This window comes from Pseudonaja textilis, chromosome 2 (assembly GCF_049901715.1).
Source record: "Pseudonaja textilis isolate UNSWEBS1 chromosome 2, rPseTex1.2, whole genome shotgun sequence".
In the NCBI taxonomy this organism is placed as follows: Eukaryota; Metazoa; Chordata; class Lepidosauria; order Squamata; family Elapidae; genus Pseudonaja; species Pseudonaja textilis.
The window spans coordinates 98,747,597-98,772,431 of NC_141991.1; the positions used below are offsets into that span (position 1 = coordinate 98,747,597).

Sequence of the window (24,835 nt, forward strand, 5' to 3'; positions counted from 1 at the left end):
TAAAGCACTTCCGTTTCCTTTCAGTACGGTCTAAAAATAAATTGTTTAAAAAGAAATTTGTAGAATGCTTGGCAAACGATTATCATTAATCAACATGTTAATTTATCCCCTCAAAAATCTGAATTATAACATACCTTCTTTTGTTCTCGACCAGGATGCCCTTTTTTCTTAATTTTGGGAGGCATTTCTGTGGGAAAAGAAAATAGAAGATTACTGCATAGCAATGCTTTTGAACATGAATCATTTTATGATTAAGACGTTGAAATTCAAAAGCACAGCACTGATACTTGTAACATATACTGAACATTTGAACCTATTTACTTACTTATTTTACAAAATAAAATATATTTTTTTACAATGAACTATTAATTAGTGTAAGTTGTTGAGGCAAAGCCTCAATAATTTATTTCCCAGCATATCTTTCATTGTGTCTATCTTCCATATAATTTTAAAGGCAGTAAAAAAGAACAATTTTTTTGCATTTAATGGGTAACTCCTGAATTGCCTATAGGAATTTATTACATTATTTGTTCAAGTTTGTGCTGCACATAAATCATCCAATATATTTTCACTCACACAAAAATCAAATTTTGCTTTCATGACGTTAGCTGCTTTTTGGTACTTAAGTTTATAGCGAAAAGATATTTTTCCCCTTTGGGGGAAAATTAGAAAGCTGAGGTAACTCAACTGTTACCTATTTCTGGAAGGACAGTTAGGCTATTCTGCTTAAATTCTTAAGTAGATATGAATGTGTCATATTAAAATAACCTGAAAATGCTATACTGTATATGCCTCTTCTTCACCAAAATTTTTTACACAATCCTAATATAAAATGATAAGAAAAATGTGGTCTAATAACAGATAGCAGTAATACTTGAAATTCATTTTGAAGACAAATTTCTTGTGAGAGAAGAAAAGTTAAATTTATATCTGGTTCGTTGAACCGACTGGCTGCCCCCATGCCCACCCCCTCCCAAGAGTCTCCACATGGCCTGTTTTGGATGCAGGTAAGTGCACGGTCCACGTGGAGGCTCTGGGAGGGCGAAAAACGGCACTCCCGGAAGTCTGGAAATGGGCCTGTTTCTGGCTTCCAGAGGGCCTCTGGAGACCGGGGGAGGCCATTTTCGCCCTCCCAGAGGCCCAAGGAAAGTCTTCGGACTCTGGGGAAGGCAAAAAATGGCCCTCCTGGAAATTCCAGTAGGCCATGCCTACCATGGCCACACCTACCCATCAACCGGGCAGAAGAACCCATTGTTGGGATTTTTGAATCCTAGCCCCGCCAAGGAGGCAACAGTTATGCACTGTGAGCCACAAAATAAATTGAACAAAAGAACTGTAGATACTGAACACTGAAAGCCTGAAACTGAGGGGGAAATACTGTCACTAATTCTAACCAAACTCCTTTTTAAAAAGTAATACTTGGGCTATATGCTAAATTTTAAAATATGGCCAGTACACATTAAACAGTAACGCTTGGACACACTAACACTATGAACATTAAGAAAATCTTATGTTACACATTTTATTGGAACAGAGAATATATGTTAAAAACACATTAGCAGCTCCAAAACACATGCTTTGCTGGCATTATACTATTCATCCAAACATAATAGCTACACTAAAGAGATATACTGCAATCCCATTTTATATAAGAGAACGAAGAGGAATAAAAATATAAAATGATTAAGGCTATGATACCAAAATATTGAATCTGTATTTGCATGGATGAGTAACTTTATTTTTGTGTTTGTCAAGATAAGCTCCCCAATTAGTTCATATAAATAAATAAACTTTAAACTCACAAGACTCTGACATATAATTTGAAGATCACGATTTTCAGAATCTAGTTCATGACTTACAGGACTTTACTCCTATAACAATAATACAGACTGCTTCTAGCATTTTAATTATGAGATGATTTCTAAATTAAGAATTACTGTGTTTAAAAAAGGAAACCTAACTTAAAAATAATTGATGCTACTGTTCTATTGTATTGGGCAGACAAAATTAGGAAAAGCCTGGTGATGTGTTTAGCTTTTAAAAATCAAAAAGGTGGACTTCCTGATTTCTTCACAGAAATGTCCAACGAGTTTTCTTGGCAGCAAACATGGAGATGGGTTTGCTGCTTTCTTCAAGTATTTTATCCCCTCACCCATCCCAAATCCTGATCTAATTTATAACCTTGTAACTCCTCAGAAGTTTCCTATTCAAATACTTATTTTGAATGGGTTAGGGTTTATGGGTTTATGGGATAAACAAGATTGGACATGTGCTGCCATCTCCCGAGACATTAGGCATAGATGTAAATATTTAGCTTAAAATAAGAAAACATTATTGTAATGTAAGGTATTTTCAAGGTCAGTTTGGCAGTATGCCTTCCCTTGAAAAATCACTCTGCTGTGATTAAATCATCAGACTATTCCAATGTCTTCATAAATAGGAAGCTTTTAGTAGTATATACTTGTATTAATTTCAGTAATACACTTTACTGTTTTTTCTTTAGAAGGTTCAAGGGGATAGTAACTGCTCAGTTACCCAGTAATCTCTCCCCGATGAAGTAAGAATTTGAACCTAGATCTCTTGGGTCCCCAGTCCCATATCTTAACCTCAACAATGGCTTTCACTGCATTTTATGTTCTCTAGTGCTGTATTTTACAATTGGGCACTATACTTTATTACTTTATATTATTTGATGTATTACTTGTTAGCATTTCAGGTTTACTGGGCATTCTCAATTGGCTGACAAAAAATACAAAATAAAAGTTAAACATTAGTAAAAATACGTCATAATGTAGACAAGATACATTAGTGCTGCATAAAACCTCTAGATGATAATAAATTTGGAATCATATATAGTAGTACCTTAGTACTCAGCTGCTTTGAAACTCATCAAATTTAGAACCTAAGGCATTTTGACATGAACTTTTTGTCTCAGTACTCATTGTTTGTTTGGCACTCAATGCATGAGCTAGAACTTGACAGTCTCAGCTGCCTTGTGACTTACTACATGATTCCTCATGGGAAAAAATTGTTTCATACTTTTTTTTTTGTACTTATCGCAACTCCTGGAACCAATTAAGGATGACTACTGAGGTACCACTGTATATTGGTTGACCAAAAATGTAGTTCAGGGTGGAGACAGTTATTTGGTTTACAAGAATTGCATTAAAACATAAACCAAAGTAATTTATTTTAAAGCTAGATATAGCTGTTCTATAGGAAATACATTCTAATTGGACAACTATATTATTTTTAAGATTGACTCTGAAAAATTACAGAAGAACTTTTGTACAAAAGTGTACAAAATAAAATATTTTATATAAGTTAACTTTGATAGGGGCAAATCAAATGAATACTTTTCTGTTCAAAAAAGCATTTTGTTTCTTCTCCTTCCCTTCCTCTAGTTGCGCTCAATGTGCATGTCCATATTTGCTTTGGATGATCCATCCAGTTATCTTCCACAGAAGATTTGGAGAGAGGATTAATTTCCCCAGGAAACACCACTGGATTTAATTCTTAAAATATTTCTGGCATCATTTGACTGTAGTTCATTTCTTGTAATGTGTGGCCATGCATTGCCTGAACTATTTCTCTTATATCCAAAGTATATTCCACTGAAGAATGCAACGTAAGCCAGAATTTCACATTTTTAGTGCAATCTAAATTACACTATATTTATTTGTGTCAACTTAATAAAACTATCGATAACATCCTAAGTTGTTCTTCATTACAGGATCATGTAGCAACACTACCTAACATAACTTTTGAAATTAAGAAAGTAGGCCAAAACTGAAGTGTGTATTTTGTTTTAATTGTCTCTGTAGAAATCTTACGAAAATACATGTAGTTCTCAACTTATAATCAAAACTGAACTCAAAATTTCCACTGATAAGCAACATGGCTGTTAAGTGAGTGAGTTTTATGACTTTTTGTGCCACAATTGTTAAAAGAATCACTGCAGTTGTTAAGTTAGCAACACGGTTGTTAGTGGATCTGGCTTCCCCACCATTGACTTTGCTTGTCAGAAGGAACACTGCAAGTGTCATCAATACATGCCGGTTGCCAAGTGCTCAAATTTTGATCACGTGACTATGGGGATGCTACAATGGTACTTAAGTGTGAAGGGGGGGGGTGTCTTAATCACTTTTTTCAATGCCATTGTAACTTCAAATAGTTACTAAAGGTAGTAACAAATATTTCAGAAATCTTGAAACCTGCTTAATCTCAGCTTTAGGTAACTTTTAATTAACATAGCATTATTGAACACCTGTCATTAAATGATTCAAGAATTCCATTTATCACGTTTGCCAAACCTTAAGAATCCATTCCTAAGTGGGTTGGCTTGAAAGTAGTGTATAGCTGCTCCTGTTTATATAAGTGAATTCTTCTATCAGCCACCTAACTATTACTCATAAGGTACCTACAAAGACTGAAGATCTCTGTGAAATGCCTTTCCAGGGGCATAAAAATAGTCTTCCCTCAACTGTCTGTGCATAAACACATAAACAGGGAGGATGTTCCAAGCCTTATTTTTCCTGCACACTTCAAATAAGGAAAATAAAATTTTGAATTCCTATTTGATAATCAACAATAGAATATTTATGATGTGATGTTTAAAGACTTGTTTATTTCCCTATTGAACTTCTAGAGATAGAGACTATTGTCTTATTTTAAAAGGGGGACATGGATATTCATTTTCAAATGTCAAAACTAAGTGTTATTACAATGTTAGTTATTGTAGAAAAAGTAGGTACATTTTTTCCAGCAAAAATAAATTCTTTATTTTTATTATTCAAACAAAAATATAGTAACTGTACAATGACAGCAGATACGCAATTCATGATTAATGCATTTTGAACAGTCAAGGGAAAGAGGAATTACAGCTTTACTTAAACATGCAATTTATACATTCCAATCAAAAAAGGTCAATTTTCCCCATCCCTTAATAAAAATTAAAAACAAATGGTAGGAACAAATGCAAATGGAGAAAAAATTAACAATATTAATAAAGACATTTATTTTAAATCCCCAAATACATATTTTTATTTATAAATAACCTTCCAAAGTAAACTATTTTTTATGATGGAGTTAGAGTATCAATATCTGGGTTTTTGTGTGACTAATTTGGAAGTTCTATATTTTCTTGAAACTGGAAGAATATAGCTACTGCTTTCGCCAATATCAAAATTTATTATTACTAGATATGTAACCCACTAAAACCCTGAAAATTTGGATAATATCAAATCATATATTATTCCTTGTCACTGACTATCAAGCTTACTGAATGATTCTGCTCTGAATGATAATTAAATATGGAACTTAATATTCAGATTTTTCTTACACACGTTTATTTGGGTTTATAAAAAAAGGACAGCCACATACTTCCATAAGTACTGATGTAGATCACAGATTAATTTTTAAGGAACAGTTATAAAGTTGTATTACAGCATGAAAACTCATTGGATTTTTAAAAAAATCTATTTAGAAATACATTTAATGCTATACCAAAATTTTGTAAATAATTAACTAAGTGTTTCAAACCATAGCTATCTTTATATGATTTTCCACAAACTGACACATCCTGTTAGCATTGTTATTTTCTAGTGTAACCTTTCTGTATCTTTCATGCCTGATTACTGAGCTGCTTTTAATGGAAGATGGTTTTTGAAAAGTTTCCCCATATAACAATAAAAGAAGCTTTTGTATGTAACAATAAAGTTTTTGAATATATGCACACACACGCACACACGAAGTGGGGGGGGGGGGCAGCTAAAATTTCTGTAAAAGTTTGGATCAGTTTGGATAATTCTTAATCAGGTTAAAGGATTGGTCTATCTTTCACCTTCACTTTGTTATTAATGGGTAACGATACAAATTCATGATATAGACACAGTAAACAAAAGAGTAACAGATTAAGCACTAAATTATGCCAGATAAAATCATGCACTTAATATACAACTGAAGCAAATTGCTAAGAACACTTTTTTTAAACATAGTTTGTTTGCCATATTTTAAAGCAGAGGCAACATTTTGAAGTGCGCATCGTAACAGGTTACCTAGCCTTGTGCCACAAGCCAGCCAGCTCTTGGATCTCTAGTCTTTATTTAAAATTTCACAGCTGAATCATATTTCAATGAAAATGTTCCTCAGTGAATGCAATACACTAAGTTATGATGTAGATTTAAGGAGTAAAAGAGAATTTGAGAAAAACCATTATAGCTTTTCAAAAAAGCCTAAGTTCCATCCAAATAAAAATATGAGCTAGTTGTAGTCAAGGCCAGGACATGAACTGTCTTCTTCCTGATGGGAGATTATGCAAGAATATAAACTATAACATGGTAAAGTACAGACTCAATTACTCATCTGACACTGTATATAGGAGTTCACAACTGATTCTCCTCCTTACTAAGAAGTCATTATGAATTGCAAAATTGAAAAGGGTGTGAAAGACTTATGTCATCTGTTTCTGATGCTATCTATATTCCATGCAAATCAAAGGTAAAAAAAAACTTAGCTCCTATAGGTAGTCATCGACTTTAGGATCAATTGGGACCAGAATTTTGGTTACTAAACAATGCAGTTGTAAAGCACGGATGTTACATGACTGCATTGTTTAGTGACAGCGATACTGACAGTCCTAATTGCTATCCTAACTCTAGATGTGCAGGTCATTAAGTGAGAAGTGGAGAGATCCAAGGGTAGGAATATGGAGGATAAGGACTGTGCAGACTGCCTACAAGGGGGTGCTGCAGTGTGGCATGAGCTCAGGAAGGCTGGGGCGCACACATGTGTACAAATGCAGGAAGGCCAGACACCCCCCACCCCCGCTATTATAGCTCAGGGGCTTCTTGGAGCATTGTGGTTCTGGGGTTTCAAGAAACCCCTAAGCTGAATCAAAACTGCTGCCATTGAAAGCCTCAGCCTGGCCCAATACCATGGCACAAAAGGGCTTCTTGGCATGCTGGAACCCTGGGGCTGGTTCAGGGGCTTCTTGTTGCGCCAGAGTTGTGGCGCTTCAAGAAGCCTCATTCTGCCAAGCTGCTGGACCAAGCCTGTAGCTCTGGAGCTGGAAGAACCCCTAAACCACAGTGCAAAGCCTAACCCTAGCCCCACCCAGCAGCGTGGTATAAAGGGGTTCCTTAGTGCACCACAGGTCTGGTACACCAAGAAGCCTCTAAGCATCATGCTGTTGCTGAGCCGGGATTGAAACTCTGAGCAGCAGCATAGTGCAAAACCTTTCACACAAAAAGCTCAGTACAAAGGGGCTTCTGGTGCACCATGGCTCTAGGGTTGCAAGAAGCCTGAGTACAGTGTGAAGTCCGCCCCTAGCCCAGCCCACTTCTGTCCACCCTGGGAAGCCACAGCTGCAATTGTCCTGGCCAGCTTGTATTTTATGGTTCCTGCTATCCTGTGCCCTGCTGTCCCCACCTGACCTTTCTCCAGCTGCTGATGAGGCATTTCCAGCCTGGTTCCAAGCAGTTGCTGGCGGCGTGAGACCATTTTCCACACGTCTCACAAGGAAGCCATTGTGCACAACCTGGGGAAGAGAGTCTCATGTGTTCAGCAGCTGCCTTGCAAAGGGTCAGGCTGGCATGCTTGGTCAGCAATGGAAGAAAGATGGTGAAGGTCAGCTAGGGCTGCAGAGGCTGCATAGTGTAGAGAGCCAAAAGGACATAGATGGGATGGGATGGAGAGATAGTGGCTGAAGGGAACGGAAGCAATCCTGCAGGCGTTCAAGTGCGGGCACGCTGTCAAATGCCTGAATTTGGATGACATGACAACGGGGGCATTGCCACCGTGGTAAGTTTGGGGACCAGTCTTAAGGCCCTTCATTCAGCAGGGTTATAATTTTGATTGGTCGCTGAATGAATGGTTATAGATCAAGGACCAACTGTATCCAAGCAAGTGTGGAATACAGATAAAATATACAAAGTTACTGCATTATCATATTAATTAATTAGTTAATCACGCAAACATTATTTAAGTTCTAACTGAATATTACTAATTTAAAATAAAAGGGTGAAGGTAAAGGTTTCCCTATCCAGTCATATCCAACTCTAGGACACAATGCCAAAGGAGCCAGCACATTTTCTGTGGTATGTGGCCAGCATGCCCATATGCCAAAGGCTCACGTGACGCTGCTTCCTTCTTACCTAAGTAGTACCTACTGATCTACTCACATGTTCATGCAATGCTCGAGTGTTGAATCAGAGCTGTCAGCTTTGCAGTTGACAAGCTCAGCGTCTCTAACCACTGATATACAAAACAATTTGTATCCAAACTGGTCCAATTACTTTTGGAGAGTTTTAAACCTCAAAAACCACCACTTAGTATACTGTTTCAAGCTCAAAACACTCCTAAAAGAACTGAAATAACCATTTTGCAACTGAAATGGTGCATTTCAAATTGGAGGCAATTTAGACTCAAAACATACTGCACATCCCTATATGCAAGATACACTTTTTATGTTATATGAAAAAAGAGAAATGGATCAACAATTAAACTCTCTTTCTGCTCTCTGCCAGAGATGTGACATTGGGCACCGTTTAGTAATATATCTGTGTTAATATTCAATCCATGAAGCTACACCTGACATATCTAATGATGCACTAAGCTGTTTCAAAGTGAAATTTTATCCAACCGCAGTTTTACACATTGAAAACATAACATACTTAGACCATGTGTGAAATGATCATTAGTAATCTTAATCACAAGCACAGTTAAAACACAGAACAAGAGAAAGATCTCATTAAAAACCAATACTGACATAGGATAAATATATTATCAGCAAAGATACCCAATGTGACACAAAATGTTACTTAAGCTGCTATCTGCCTGGTAAATACTACCTTCTTTATATTCTACTTCTGGAATAAACCTCTTTAAGTCACTTTCTCAAACACAATGCATGCTAATCTAATAAACAAGCATATCAAGCCAATAATTAAAAATAAATACAAAATACTATTTCACATTGATAAAAACAATAACAACCTATTAGGAGATATTATAAAAATGCCCTTAAGGAATGACATAAACAAATTAAATCAACAGTCTATAGTCGTTTATGAAATAAATGAATAAACTCAATTTCTAGCAAGGCTTTAAGGTCTGATAATAAAGAGCAAGCCTCCCCTTTCCCTTTTTCTAAACAACAACAACAAATCCTATGATAAAAATGAATACTAAAGGAAAAAGTAAGGCACATCATCAGAGCTATCTTTTGTGCCACTAATGAAAAAGAAACTTGTTTTAGAACGAAGACAAAATTAAAATGAGATTTTTCATTACACCAGTGTATATAGACCAGGTGTGTCTAACTCAAGGCCTGGGGCCCGGATTCGGCCCACAGGGTGCTTAAATCTGGCCCGTGGGGCTGCCCTGGAAACAGCAAAGAACCAGCCCACGGTGCTTCTGCTACCAAAAACGGAGGTTGTGAGGGCTCCACGCAGCCCTCCCAGGCTTGTTTTTTGGCTGTGACGTCTTCTGCAGCCCACTGCCACCAAAAAAAAAAAAAAACTACTAGCAAAAGTGGCATTTGATCACGCGAGTGATGTTGAGCTGGCCATGACCCCCCCCCCCCAAGTCAAACACAACCCTGATGCGGCCCTCAATTAAATACGATATGCCTGATTTAGACTACGTAAGGATTTGTGTCTCAGGACTGGTCAAAAGCAGGTAATCTTTGTCTAGTATCAGTGTTTCATCAATACGACGTCAAAATTTATAAACAAGAGGTTTAATGCAGAAATATAAGCCAAAGTCAGCACTATAAAAATAAAAGCAGCACATATTTTTATTAATCTGCTGCACAGAAAGTTTCATTGCAGAATTGTGATTCTAAAGAACCTGTTTTTTTTTAATATATGGCAGCTTAAGAAAGATACATGAAATAATATCTATATCTGAAATTAAATTTAAAACAAAAAAAGCCATTGTAAAGTCCCTATCACTTCACCAACATTAGCTTAAAAAGTCTATTTATATTATTTCCCTTTCTCTTTTATGAACCAACACAGAGCCAGAACAGAAGCCTTTTTACAAAAAAAGCATACTGTACAGTAAAATTCCACCTATTTCACTAAATTTCAGATAAATTTCCTTTCATGCAGCTGGTTTTTGTGACATAGTGTATATTGTTCAAGAAAGCAACCAATTCCTCAACTTTCTGAAGAAGGTTCTTAGACAATGAACAGGAGGAAAAAGAGATAAAGGGGAAAAATGGTTGTTTGAGCAGACTTCCATTTAAAAAAATCAGACTCAATTAAATATGTCTATTCAGAAAACTAGTTTGGTATAATGTTTAAGGCACCAGGCTAGAAACTGGGAAACTGTTGAGTTCTAGTCCCACTTTAGACATGACGCTAACTCAGTGTCAGTCACTTCTACTCAGCGCTAGAAAGATGCAATGGCAAGCCGCTTCTGAACGTTGCCAGTAGAACTGCAGAGACTTGTGCAGATAGTCACCAAGAATCAAAAATGGACTTGAAGGCACATTCACATTTGGAATAGTAGCTTAATGGATAAAATCTCAACTGTTCTTTGAATTGGCCAATACTTAAAAATGTTATAAATGCCAAACATCTACAAAATTAACAGTGTACAAAATTTTATGTATTTTAAATACTTATTCATTAAATTGTAAAAACTGTTTATCTCTGAGAGAATTAAATAACCATGTATGATTTTTTTGGATTATGCAAATACCAAACTTTCAATTAAAAAAATTACACATACAAGTATAATCTTAATGTTATTTTAAAAACAATGTTTATATTTTGAATTATGTGAAATCTATAAAACCTCTCATAGCTAATATCAATTAATATAAAAATTCTGTATGGCAATACAAATATAATTGCACTGCTTTGCCTATTTTCCCCCAAAATTATTTTCTCTACATTATTTTTCTTACACACACACACACACGCACACACAGAGGCTTATATCTATTTGTTTTTTCTTTAAAACTAGTTTAATGTTCTGTTATTTTAGGTGATAAATCATTGTTTCTCTTAGCCTGTGAATTTAATTCATTACATATAAAACTGTATTGGCATCAATTATAAAACGGTTCTGTAAGGTTAAATTAATTACAATGTATAATGTAGTTCATATCAATTATATGGCACTTGTTCAACATATTTGATCCAAACTGGAAGATTTCACATACAGATACATACATATTACTTTAAATACAAATACCAAAATTAAAAATCAAAAGACCAAGCCAGTACTAAAAATACATTTATTTATACAGGAAACAGGTATGGGACTGAGTCTTTAAATAATCTGCATCTAACCTGTTTCTGAATCTTCACTGTCGGAGGAGCTGGACTCACTGGTGCTCTCAGACTCTGAAGAGGAGAATCCCTTCATTTTAGAGGAACCAGCAATTACATCCACTTTCTCTGCTGCAACAAGGTAATAGCATTGTCATTGGATCAGACAATAATCCAGAATCTATTTTTGTGCCATGAAATATTCCTATTAAATATCAGATGTTTGGATAGCTGCTCATAACCACAACAGCTCTTCTTTTTACTTGCTCCCCAATCTAGAGCATCCCAATCTTTCAGATACAGATTACTCTGAAGTGGGTAAACAGAATTCATTCCACTGACAGATAGCTCTGTCTGTCAGAACATAAATGCTCTTTGAATATCATCCCAAGAACTATTTTTCACATAAAAGGTTACCACAGATGGGTATGTTTTCATTAGGTTAATGAAGCATTGATTTCAGAAGAACAGAAAATCTTTCTGATCCATCCATTTTCTTGAAAGCACAAGAACAATTCAGTTTGCTATTTATTGCTTTAGGAAATAAGGGAATAGGAGTTTGAAAATTTGAAAATCTCAAATAATTTAGCATGTTCATGCTCTTGCTATTTTGAAATCTCGCTCTCCCAGTTGTCATTAACTGATCACACAAGTCATTAAACAGAGAATTGGGAAGAGGACCTTCTCTCTGCCCTGGTATGCCTGGGAAGTCCAGGTCCTCTCCCCATCCCACCATGTCCAGGAAGCCTAGGACTCTCCCCACCTCACTATACGCAGGTCTACTTACCTTCGATCTTTTCTGCGGAGGTTTCATTCTTGCCATTGTTGGAATGTTTCTTCTCCAAACTAACACTGTTTGGAGAAGGGGGCTTCCAAACTATTACGGGAAAAGATTAGAAAAATATTTCTAGTCTTTAGAAGAACGGCATTTGCTAGTTTTTCAGCACTCTTCCATGTGCAGAAGAGAAACCTTCTGCCAAGCTGCAGAAATGGGTGCTCAGATCTTCAGGATCCAAGTACCATTTCTGCAGCCTAGCAGAAGAGGGGCTGAGCAAACCACCGTGCGTGGAAAAGAACTCCTCTGTCACGCTGCAGAAATGGGATCAGATCTTCAGATTCTGAGCAATCTTTCCACAACCTGGCAGAGGGAGTGAACTCCTTTTGGCGGGCAGTACTTTCCAGTCAGCCACAAGAGACTAGTCACCACAGCAGGTGGCGGTAACTTGCACTCTTCCCTGCTGGTTTCCCATTGACTTTCTGGAGAAGACAGAAGAGAAGATTGCAAATGATAATCACCTGATTGCAGGGCACTTGGCTACCTGTCATAAATGTAAACAGATTGCCAAGTACCCAGAGTGCAGTCATGTGATAATGTGAGGGGGAGAGCACATTTTACAATAGCCAGAAGTCTTTACAATCATAAAGCAGCCTTTCTGAGGCTGCTGTAACTTTGAACTGTTGTTAAACAACCTGTTATATGTCAAGAACTACCTGTTTATTGTTCTGGAAAAAATAATTTAATTAGCAATAGCAGTTAGACTTTACAGCCCCCTCTAAGCCAGGGGTCTCCAATCTTAGCAACTTGAAGACTTGTGGACAAGCAAAGCTGGCTGAGGAATTCTGGGAGTTGAAGTCCACAAGTCTTCAAGTTGCTAAGGTTGGACACCCCTGCTCTAAGCGGTTTACAGCGTCAGCATATTGCCCCCAACAATTTGGGTCCTCATTTTGCCCACCTCGGAAGGATAGAAGGCTGAGTCAAACTTGAGCCTGGTGGGATTTGAACTGCCAAATTGTAGGCAGCTGGCTGCAGAAGTAGCTTGCAGTACTGCACTCTAACCACTGCGCCACAAAGGCTAATTGCTGGAAAAGGTACAATTTCAAAATGAATGACTCTTGCATAAAGTTTATCATGCTCCAATATTAGTATATTTTCTATCTCTGCACCATAGAAAGTGATTTAGTACATACAGCTGGAATTTGAAACAACTATTCTGAACTTGAAAAATACCTTGTGGTTTCCTTTTTTTCCGTAAACAAGATGTTACATATCGCTCCAGCTCCCGCAAAGTAGATGCCTTTAATGTTTCAAAGTCAATTTCAATCTCATCAGGATTGGAGTTTTTGAGCGAGGGTTCTCTTGATTGGATGATATGGACAACTCGGCCTAATTTTTCACCAGGGAGCTTGTTAATGTCCAGGCTCAATTGTCTTTTTTCTTCATAAGACATTGGCTTACATTTCTCCTCCTCCTCAGACTCATAAACTGGAGGTGGCTTGGTATTCTTCACAGTCACAGGCTCCTTCTTATTACTTTAAAGAACAATTGTAATGCATTATTATATGAAACAAAGTGATTCACTAATTTCATACAAAGATGTTATTCTAGAATGTATTTAAATTTATGAGCATGGTGTTCTACATTCGCAAAGCCACAGTAATGTCTATTTTAATGAGCTATAGCTTAAAAATTCAAAGTTTAACTTTTAAAAATTATTAGGTAGCCTTTGGCAAGCAATTAGAACAGCAATGCAAATCATATAGGAGGCAATCCATATTTAAATATCTTCTGAGCATTGACACAGATAGACTTAAGAGGATCAGAAAAGACTTTGAAGTAGCTGAACTGAAGTTGTAAGGATTGTGCCCACTTTTATATTTCAAGCTGCAGATTTAGAAGGGTCTTTTATAAAATTCCTGTATAGATGACTAGACTGAGCCCAAGGGCAGGGTCAAATGACTAACAATCAAGACAAATTGGCGCTAGGTAAGAGTTAACGGAATTCAAAAGGGCTGGTGGTGAACTTAGCTTCTCTTGTGAGAACATAGCGGCTCCAAAATCATGGAATCAATGAGTGGAACAACTTGCCTCCAGACATTCTGGGTGCTCCAACACTGGAGGTTTTTAAGAAGAGATTGGACAAATATCTGAGATGGTATAGGGGCTCCTATTTGACCAGGCGGTTGGACTAGAAGACCTCCAAGGTCCCTTCCAACTCTATTATTCCGTTATTCATTTGGCCCTATCCTCAAACTCAGCCTGAAACATTTGTTAAGGTCAGAATAACTGGTTTGTAAGTGTTTTAAATCTGAAAATTTTGGCACACCTTGTTTAAAATTATGTAAATTCTACCAGGAATTTAGATAGACAAAATAAAGAAGTTCTGTTATACTTCTAAAAACATTCTCATACTACAGATAAAACTTAAAAAAACACCCTACATATTGGCATATACATGAATATAAAGAGGGAACTGACCTTGAGCTATTGCTATTCCCATTATTCTTCTTAACCTTCTTAGTTGGTGGATCCTTGGCTTTATTTTTTTTATTTTCTTCTACTTCTTCTTTCTTTTTGTGCTTCTCTTTTTTCTTTTCTTTCTTGTCTTTCTCTTTTTTCTTTGGTTTATTCTGCTGTGGCTGTGACAGGGCAGCCAACTGTTCATGCACTGCTTTAAGCTAAGGAGCAGACATATATATCAATACAATTTTCTTTTTTAAAAAAATATTTGTTTTACCTCCTGTCCTATGATGTGATGACCCCACACTCACTTTGGTGTGCAACTAATTGGTTTTCTCAAAACACCTCAGCTCTATGTTCCTTAGTGCTGTGCATGCTTCAAAAATGATTTACAGTTGCTCTGGACCCACACCAAGCAGCCCAAGTGTTTCCAGGTCTCTATGCAAGCCTAAAAAAATTCCACAGCTTCAAGTGTTACACAAATTTTAATATGTCCATACTTTAAAGCAGGGGTGTCCAACCTTGGCAATTTTAAGACTTGTGGACTTCAACTCCCAGAGCTGGCTGAGGAACTCTGGGAGTTGAAGTCCACAAGTCTTAAAGTTGCCACGGTTGGACACCCCTGCTTTAAAGCAATGCCATTTTTTCCAGTCAAAAACCTGAAAAAAATGAACGTGTTCATATAAGATCAAAGGCCCTTTTTCCAAATCATTTTCAAAGAATGCACACCTCCGTGTATGCATGTGCATGCATGCTCACATGTGAGAAAAAGAAGAAAAAGTGCAAAACAGCACACATGAGCAGGAATATATTGAAGCAGCTGTCAATAATGCTGCTTAATGATCAAATGGTAATAATTTGCTGGCCTTTCCTGAGACTGGAAGCAACAGAGTCAAGCTTCTATGATAGATTGGAAGGAAGAAATATCCGTGTTATCAGCAGTAACTTCAGCTTGGCTTAAGGACATCTTTACCTTCTCCTGTGGTACTGAGTGGGTTATGATACTGAAAGTTTTTCTTAACATTCTAAATGTTGAAAGGGGAGCCTAGTGGCTACTATACCCTCAGCACAGGCAACAAAGAAATATCTGCCAGTCTAATACTATCTGGTGAACTTCTGTCTTGGAATCACTTTCCCTACCCAATCAAGACATGATAGATTAAAAAAAACACAGGCACAGGCCGAACCAACTCCTCTTGTGATTGTGAGATTCACAGGCAAGATGGAATTGTTTCATCAGTTGTACAACAATCCCTATCACATTCTCAACTTCAGCAATGGGAAGATGGCCAGGAATAAAGTTGCAAAGACAAAGTGCTTGATGCACTCTTTCCTGCCAGTATGAAGATTTCTGCGGTATATTCAACAACAGGAAACTTCGTAAGGAAGAACTAAGAGAAGAAGCTCATAACCAGATGTATGAAACAGTAAGCTAGAGTGGCTAGTTTTCTTTTGTTAGCTTGTTATTCATGTATATAGTGAAACATTAAAAACTGGAAGGTGTGGGCTAGAATAGGGGTTCCCAACCCCATGTCTGTGGATCGACACCAGTCCGCATCATGACAGAAACTGGGCCGCACAAACAAGCAAAGCCCCATCCGCAGGATGCTGACAGCACACAAAACCATGCCCCCCAAAAAACTTCTCTCCATGGAACCGGTCCCTAGTGCTCAAAAGGTTGGGGGCCACTGGGCTAGAACTGTATATGTATAGTGGGTATGGAAGGAACCAAGCAAAACCTGGTCCCACATTCAAAAACTAGAATTAAGCAAGTAACTGGAGAAAAGAGGATACAGTCAGGGTCAAAAGCAGGATACACAAACGTTTTACCTGTTCCTGGAGCTCTGCTAGTCGCTGAGCTCGTTCTTCTTCAGAATCATCTGATGAACTGTCACTATCAGAAGAACTATCACTGCTGCTGTCACTGGATGATGGTGGGGGCACTTTGGGTTGTGGCTGCACTACTACTGGAGAGGAAGCTGGAACCACAGGTTCTTCAGGTTCATCTGGCATTTTAGCAAACCGCATTTCAAAGACATCCTGGCAAAATACAGTGGGCATATGAATGCTGTGCTTGTAAAAATACATCCCAGCATTATTCTGAAGAATAATGAAGTTTTCTTGTGGCACGCACCAAAATACTAGTATCTCCAAGCTCAGAATTCAAAAAAAAAATGCTCTGATTTGTACCTATCCTGAACAACCCTTTCCTGCAGTTTATCAATCTTTCTGATCAAAATCAGCTTAATCTTGAGGTCCCATTATATATAAGGACAAGGGAAGGGTGTTATCCTGTTCATTTCACCACTGGGAATACAAGAGGCATGATCAGCAATATAATAACATCACTGAGGGTTGTATTTCAAGGATTCCAGAAATGTTGTTTGGATATTAAATATGTTTACTAACACTGACAGAAGTTTAATAATTTTTTCATGATTACTCCAATTAAAAAAACTAGGCCAAAGTATATGAGTGCTTTGCACCTAACATTACACTGGTGTTTGAAGAGAGGAATCAGTAAACATCAAAGTAAGGTACAAAAGCCTTTATCCCTACATATGTAATACGTACTTTAAATACTGAATAACAAACAAATTACAATTCCCAAAGATATAAAATATTTTAGGTTATCTGAAAATTATTCTATGACTTACTAAAAAGTAAACATTTATGTATTTAAAGCAGGACGTTATTTTAAATGATTTTTTTGTTACCTGTAGTTTCCGTGCCATGGCCACTACCTCATGATCTGGAGGGTTATATTTGTAACAATTGGAAAACATCAATCGGACATCAGCTGAAAATTCCTGAGCATCTCTATAATCCCGATTCTCCAATTTGGACTGAAGATTAAACAAAGAAAAAACTTCAATTTTAAATAAGTTTCAAATCATTTTAAAATACAATAAGTATTATTTCCTATAAATAGGGCAAAATATTTTGCCATTTCAGAGATAAGATTATCAGTTTTGTATAGAAGTAACCTGCATGTTTTCTGAATGTATATGAAAATAAAATTATTTTCAACCCAAATGTCATTTAACAGGGTATCTCATTTGTTGATAATCCTATTGATTTTCTGTTTTAGTTTGTATAGTGTATAAGATTACAAAGAAACTGAAATATCTACCCTGGTAGAATAGTTAAAATATGGAAATTAGCTCTGCTTTTCGAATTGCTTTATTTTATAAGAACAGAATGTGAAAAATAAACTAGTATAAAATGGATACTTTTTTACCCAGACATTTTGTTTCTCTAATTTATTTCTCAGGTTCTACTACAATAAACCATGGAATTATAATGCATATTCCAGAATGCATACAGTAGAGAATACAAAAAACCTACCCTATAGATAAGATTTCTCAACATCAATGACTATTGTGCTATGCCATGCTTTTTTTCTTAAACAGGTTTAGTGAATAAAGCCAAATGGTCTAGTTCTCCCATAAATCTAGATCAAAATAGGGAAATGATATTGATGCTTAATGTCCTGTGAAGCAATACTTTATTGCTCAATGCAAAAATGGGAGAATTAGTTCTCTCTAGCAGCAAATAAACTTCTGAACAGGAAATGACTGGAATAAAGAGGTTCCATTTTAACTACTTATTAAAAATATTTTTTCTACGGCAAGTATATGTAAAGTAATATGACATTCATTCAGAAGAAATAAAACTATATCATCACCAAGACCACAAGCTTGACCTTAGGGGAGTTACCAGCACAAAGCAATTCACTTGGTAGTCAGCTTTCATTAATATAGGACTTGTTCATAAATTCTTAACCTATAGTAGTACTTCCCAAGTACATTCATCTCATGTTTCCACATCTACACCCAAAACAAATCTTGTTACTGTTTTGAGAGGAGAAATATTGCTATAATTCCAACACAAAACAAGTTACAATCTGTGCAACTGCTTTCTTAGGAGTTAATCCCTGATTTACTATTGTCTCAAAACTTTTGGTACCACGTGACCAATTATTTTACTAAATAATCTTAAAGTGTCTTTGATGAGAAATAATGTCTAGAAAAGTTTCCTCTGTTCATATTACATAGACAATATGGCCAGTGCATTTTAATGGAGTGCTACAGGAAGATGATAAGACAAACTTTTTCCTTCATCACCCAAAAGCACTTCTCAGGAAGTCATTAGCCAGTGTAGATAAAATTAAGTCAATTTAAATGTCCTGTTGGAATTGGATAATGGGTTTGTGTATCATTATCCAAAGAAAAACCATGTTTACCCAATTTAGGGTAATTTTGAAGACACTGGTGGGCCACAGAGAAGGCTACTTGTCAGGGTGTAAGTGATCCATGGATATGTTGTGTAGACTTGCTCTATTTGATACTATAACAGAGTAGACCCAAAGATGCATTTCCAAAAGGAAACTGGACTTCCTTGATTTTTTTCTTTGAAAAACGTTTCTTCAATGAACTGAAGAAGTTTCCTCAAATGAAGTGAAAAATCATCTTGGATGAGAAATAAAACATTTTCAAAGAAAAAAACCAAGGAAGTCTAATTTTCTTTTGAAAAAAGGACCTTTGGGACAACCATAGGTAGTATTTTTAACATATGTATTTATTACCACATGAGAGTTGAAAAAAAAGACACCCACACTTACTTTAATTGTACTCAGGTCCATGGGATGCTTAATGATATCACGATAATCATGGAGTCCAAGAGCGTCCACATCCACAGGTTTGTAGAAGGGCCATGCATATGCAGCATGTTTCTTAGCAAACATCTCCTTTATGATGCCACCACAATACTTTAATTGCTCTGACACTTTGCTACTGTTACTTTTTTCTACTACATGCTGCTGAGAATCTGGAACATCCTTCTTTGGAGGTTTCACAGGTCGGCTTCGTGGACCTGTCTTGACAGACTTGGGTTCAGCTGGCAATGATGATGATTCATGAACTGGGTCTATTGTAGTAGGAGTTGTAGTGTCTGCTTTCCTCTTCACTCCCTTTTTTGTCTACCAAAGCAAACAGACATTCTATGTAGCCTTCTGTTCTTTATTTGCCACAATGTATACGTGTATATGAGGTTATGATTCCTTGGCATAGGAATATGTTATTATCTATATTTTTAATTGTTGATTATTTTTGTTATCTTAACCTTGTTTATGCATGGTGGGAATGTAAGCCGCTTGGAATCAGTTGACAATTGTAGCGGCATATAAGCCTATTAAAATAAATAAAATAAATGAATGTACCATGGAATTCTCGTAACTAAGCACACTCCATATATATGAAAATAACCAGACATCACGTATAAGTATCTAAAACACTATACAAGGAACAGAAAACAATCATCAGAAAATCTGGCACAGAACTTGTAGTGAAGCTGAATGACTCAATAGTTTAAGAAAGTCAGATTTTTTTCAAAAAATTTTGCTGCTCTTATTTCAGGGATATTATTATTATTATTATTAATAATAATAACAACATGCCATTGTTCGCCACCATGGTCCTAAAATGATCTTGAAAGGAATACTACCTTTGTTTCCCCCAAAATAAGACCGGGTTTTATATTTTGTTTGCCATCAAAAAAAGGCACCGTGTCTTATTTTCGGGCTGGGTGTGGGTGGGAGGATGTAGTCCACTGACTCACCTCACTTGCGTGCTTTGCCCCCGGCCTCTTTTTCACTATCAGAGGCCTTCAGGAACTTTTTTATCCAGCAAGGCTTTCCTGAAGGCCACTCTAGCAGATAACAGAGCTCCAGATCGATCCAGTCTCTGTTATCAGCTACAGAGGCCTTCAGGAAAGCCTTGCCGGCTTTAGAACAAATGGGCCAAGGTGTGTGAGGCCTGGCTGCAGCTATCCAAAGGTAAGTAGTAAGGCAGCTCCACACACCCCATCCCACCCTAGCTTAATTTTTATCTGTGCACCTTGGAGTGGGTGGGGACCTAATTAGGGCTTATTTTGGGATGGGGCTTATATTTGGGTACACTTGTAAAAATCAAGCTATGATTACTTTCTGAGTAGGCCACATTTTCTGGGAAACACGGTAGTTCTTTTGCAATAAACAATTCCAATGGAAGATATGTTTAGCTATTTATCAAATCTTTATTTTAAGCAGTATTATTGAGCCAAGGTAAAAGCAGAGCCATTTTTAAATGCTTCTTCTTCATAGAAGCTTACTAGATTTAGGGTTGGTAACTGTATCTCCATCTAGTTCATTTCATAAGTGTTATAAAGAAAAATGAAAGGAGAGGCTGTATAGTACATATACTACTTTTATTTCCTAGAGGAAGGGGATGAAAAAAAATCCCAAAAAATTCAATCAATCAATAAAAAAAAGATGTTGAAAAGATCGACATTTACGATACTTTATAAAGCCTCTTTTGTATTTGCTTTTAAAGAATTGTCATCACAACCTTATGCAAGTTTATGAAAAACAAATCTGAATTGTTTAATGGAACTTACTAAGCATATTTTAGACATCAACCTTTCATAAATAAATGACAATATTGCTGTCATTACAATGGGAAGACTTGACATTTACTCTTCTATGAAAAGACAGAAATGAAAAACAAGTTTCATGTTGAATACTAGGCTAAATCATGAATGTTGTATTCAGCTGATCTGTCTTTATCTAGCAATTTGTATACATACAGCGCATACCTGTCACTTAAGTTGTATGTTATATTCTGACAAAATTATTCTATTTTTGATATGTGCTTATTTTAGTATTTTACTTTTAACATACACATTTTTAACTTTGTAACTATATTGGTTAAAACCAAATACAATACATTGGTATCAATGTGCTAACTATATATCAAGTATAGAAAGCAATATTAATCAATTCTAATCTAATCTTTGTTGTGTCTCCCCCCGTGAGTTTCTGGCACAAAACACTATATCTATACTAACGTTTTCTACCAATTTCATAACATTTATATGAAGTGTGGTGTGGTGGGAATAGACATTAAACATTCTTAAAGTCTTAGTAAATTTTGTGATCCTTCTAGCCCAGGCATGTAAAACTCAATTTCACTGAGGGCCGCATCAGGGCTGTGGTTGACCTCAGGGGGCCAGGCGGGCATGGCTGACAGGGTGTGCATGGCCAGCTTGACGTCACTTCCCAAATTGCTGGCATGTTTTCTCTTCACACTGGTTAGACCAGGCCAAAGACATGCTGGCCTGGTCTTTCTTCTTCTTCTCATTGGGTAGACTGGGCTGAAGCTATGTTGGTCTGATCTCCCCTCTTCGCATTGGGTAGGATGTGGCCCACAGCCCTTGAGTTTGACACTCCTGCTCTAGCTTATACATTTAAATGTTCATACCCTAATAAAGAACACATTATTTATCCATATAATTCAGTTTTATCTATATTGACTAAAAGCAACTATACATAATTTAAACACTTTTGATAATCTACCTAGAAATTATCAGATTGAATCTTATAATTTTTATAAGCTAGGGGCTCTTGTCCAAAGGTTTCTACATCTTTGTTATCTGAATAGTGCAATAATAATTAAGCTTAATAACCCACTGGTGTTAGAACCCCTAAAATAACCAATGTCTTGCTGAATTAACATTTTCATTTAATCTTTTAAAATTTGAATTTGAGCATTTAAAAATTGAATTTGACAGCACAGAACTGTGCCAGTTATTGGGAGCCCTGCAGAAATAGAGCATTGCAGTATCATAACATATTCCTGCTTCTTAACCTTCAAAATCAGAAGAATAAAAGTTAAAAGTATTTAATGAAGCAGTCTTAAGGAAAGCTATAAAGTACCTGAGCACGGTTTTGTATGACTTACGGCAAGTTTTTCCCTTAGGTGAACAATTAAAATAAGAGGAATTTTAATGTACGCACCTTCATGGGTTGTGCAGATGTTGGGATAATCGGGGTGTGTGTCTGAGAGGGCTGAGGAGCTGAGGCTGAAGGTGGGAGGGGAGGAGGCAGTGCTGCAGGAGGCTGGGGCGGCACCACTGTCATTACTGGTGTCTGAACAATTAGGTCAGGGGTTAGAGAGGGAAAGGAATGAGTTGTTTGCACCGGTTGGGAATTTTGGGGTGGAGCCTGCGTCTGTGGTGGGGATGATGCTTGAGTTGCATTCTGTACCACTGATGCTCCTGCCTTTGATGTCACTGTAAGAGAGTCAATCACAGTATGCATATCAAGTCTCTAAAAATACAAATTGACATTTTGCTTTTTTTCATTTCAGACTTTTTAGTCTGAGAACTCATATTTGTATTTGAATTACAATACAATTTCTCAATGACGAGATATATATATATATTACTAACAAACTCTAACCTTATTCTATTAACTAGTAAAGATAAACCATCCATTTGAAACTATGTATTTTCCTTCTTTCCTTTCTCCATTGTATTTTTGTAATTATACCAGTTTCCCAACTTTTAAACTAAACAGTGAGGGTAAATCTTTACTTTCTGTAAATACATACTGTTCACTTAGATTTAATAATGAGTCAGCTTGCAGGCTGCACTAACCTATGAGTTACTTGAGCATGGCTTATACAATATAATTGGCTGGATTCACACAATATGCAGACCAATAAACTACAGTTTATGCTCACAATGCTTAGATTCACACTACATATTAAGTCAAAACTAAGCAAACTGTATTACAGCTGACTAATGTACAAAACTAGCCTTTATCTGAAAGATTATTTTTCAAGTACAATTATAAACATACATACACATAGAAGCATTTGCTAGTACAAACAAGGAGAAAAACTGAGAGTACAGAATACAGTAGATTAAATATCAATACCTGTTTCCTTCCTACCACGTCCTCTCCCTTTTGTTTGGACTATAACAATTTCTGTTTCTTCCTGGGTCATTTCAGAGATTTTTTGTAAGAAGAGTTTTTCTAGAGCTTCTGCCATCAAAACAATATCATCCCCTGGCTGAACAAATAAAAATATATAAAATTTTAAAAACTCACACATATTTGGAATCATCAATCTGAAGACAGACCAGCCATACTTTTGCCATTTTGCATTGTAGAAATATAGCACGAAATATGGAAGTTACTTTGTCTAGTTGCTATTAATGTAGTCTGCAATCTTTTATGCATTGTAGCTTAAGCTGTATACTATATTTTAATTTCTTTATTTGTATGTTCTATGTTAGTTCCTCTTTTTCCATTAACAGATTAAAAAAATTGCATAATCCTTTTAGCTATCAACCATAGTCCAGAAAAGCTGGAGTTCTCACCTGCACAAACAGGCTGGTTATTAGGAGCCCGTCTTCCTCAGCGCTCTTTTGGTCTGGGCATTTGGTCTCTCCCCACCCCACCCCACGCCAAAGGAAAGCCAGCCGGGCTTCTCCTTCCCTCCTACCCTTCCCCCCACTCAATCTTACTTTGGGAAAGAGGAGAGCGTGCTGGAAACGTGTCTTGGCTTTTCCAACGCGCCTTTTTCTCCGGCGCTCGCTCGCAATTCTTCACGTTCTCCAGGCCTGGCTTGCTGAGGGGGGACAGCAGCCCTGACGTCTCTGCTGCCCCCACCCTCGAAAAAGAAAGCAAGCAGAAACAGCTCTCGCTGGGGCGAAAGAGCAGAGATTGGAAGGCACAGGCAACAGAAAGCGGCACTTTTCAAAGGCAGCAGTTTCCCATCTTCTCTTGCCGGTGCCTTCCTCGATCTCCGCTTTTTTGCCCCAGCAAGAGCTATGTTTTTGCTCGCTTTTCCTGTGCTTTCCCCGGGCAGCGATGGCTTGGGCCGTGCGGGGGGAGGGGGGGCAGCAGAGCAGAGCAGAGCACCAAGAGGGACAAGAAAACTGATGCCAACACTCCATTCTGGACCTCTGAACTGGATGGTGAGCGCAGACTTGCCACCTCCGCCCCCTCCCACCACCACCAGCCAGTACTTTTCTTGCCCTGGGCTGTCCCTACAGCCCATGACCATAGAGGAAGAGCTCAGGCCAGGAGAGGCAAACTGGAAGGTGCGGGAGTGCTGTACAAATGCAAGTAGCGTGGCGTTCCTACACCTTCCGGCCATCTCCATCCTGCCAGCTCCCTCTTGTTGCAATAGCACCATTACCTTGTCCTGCCCGGCGAGGGCTGTGCTGCTTTTTGCAGGTTTGCGCTCAGCCGAAGGGTGGGAGCCAGCAGGTGGGCAGGCTTTGGGGGGACATTTCTCTGCAGCCCACCCAAATTTTCTCATAGCCCACTGGTTGGCAACCACTGCTCTATCTCATGGTTACATTACTAAAAGAGATATACTTTGTGTATGACTAAGTGAGAGACAAACTTGTAAAACTAATTTACTACGGCTTTTTGTTGTTGTTGTCAAATGTAACAGTGTTCTGGACAGAAGTTTAGGAAACT

At 37.3% G+C, this 24,835-nt stretch overlaps 1 protein-coding gene across 9 annotated transcripts in view; it reads right to left on the reverse strand.

Moving 5' to 3' along the window:
- BRD4 (bromodomain containing 4) overlaps window positions 1-24,835 on the reverse strand; it is an 81,305-nt gene that overhangs the window by 12,646 nt on the left and 43,824 nt on the right. For all 9 annotated transcript variants that reach the window (XM_026696227.2, XM_026696233.2, XM_026696232.2 and 6 more), the window contains 9 exons: window positions 23,279-23,414; window positions 22,355-22,629; window positions 19,145-19,501; window positions 17,238-17,366; window positions 16,351-16,560; window positions 14,539-14,738; window positions 13,291-13,592; window positions 11,304-11,414; window positions 135-187 (listed from right to left, as the gene is read on the reverse strand). In XM_026696227.2, coding sequence (XP_026552012.2) covers window positions 135-187; window positions 11,304-11,414; window positions 13,291-13,592; window positions 14,539-14,738; window positions 16,351-16,560; window positions 17,238-17,366; window positions 19,145-19,501; window positions 22,355-22,629; window positions 23,279-23,414 — 1,773 coding nt within the window. The remainder of the gene's footprint in view (window positions 1-134; window positions 188-11,303; window positions 11,415-13,290; window positions 13,593-14,538; window positions 14,739-16,350; window positions 16,561-17,237; window positions 17,367-19,144; window positions 19,502-22,354; window positions 22,630-23,278; window positions 23,415-24,835) is intronic.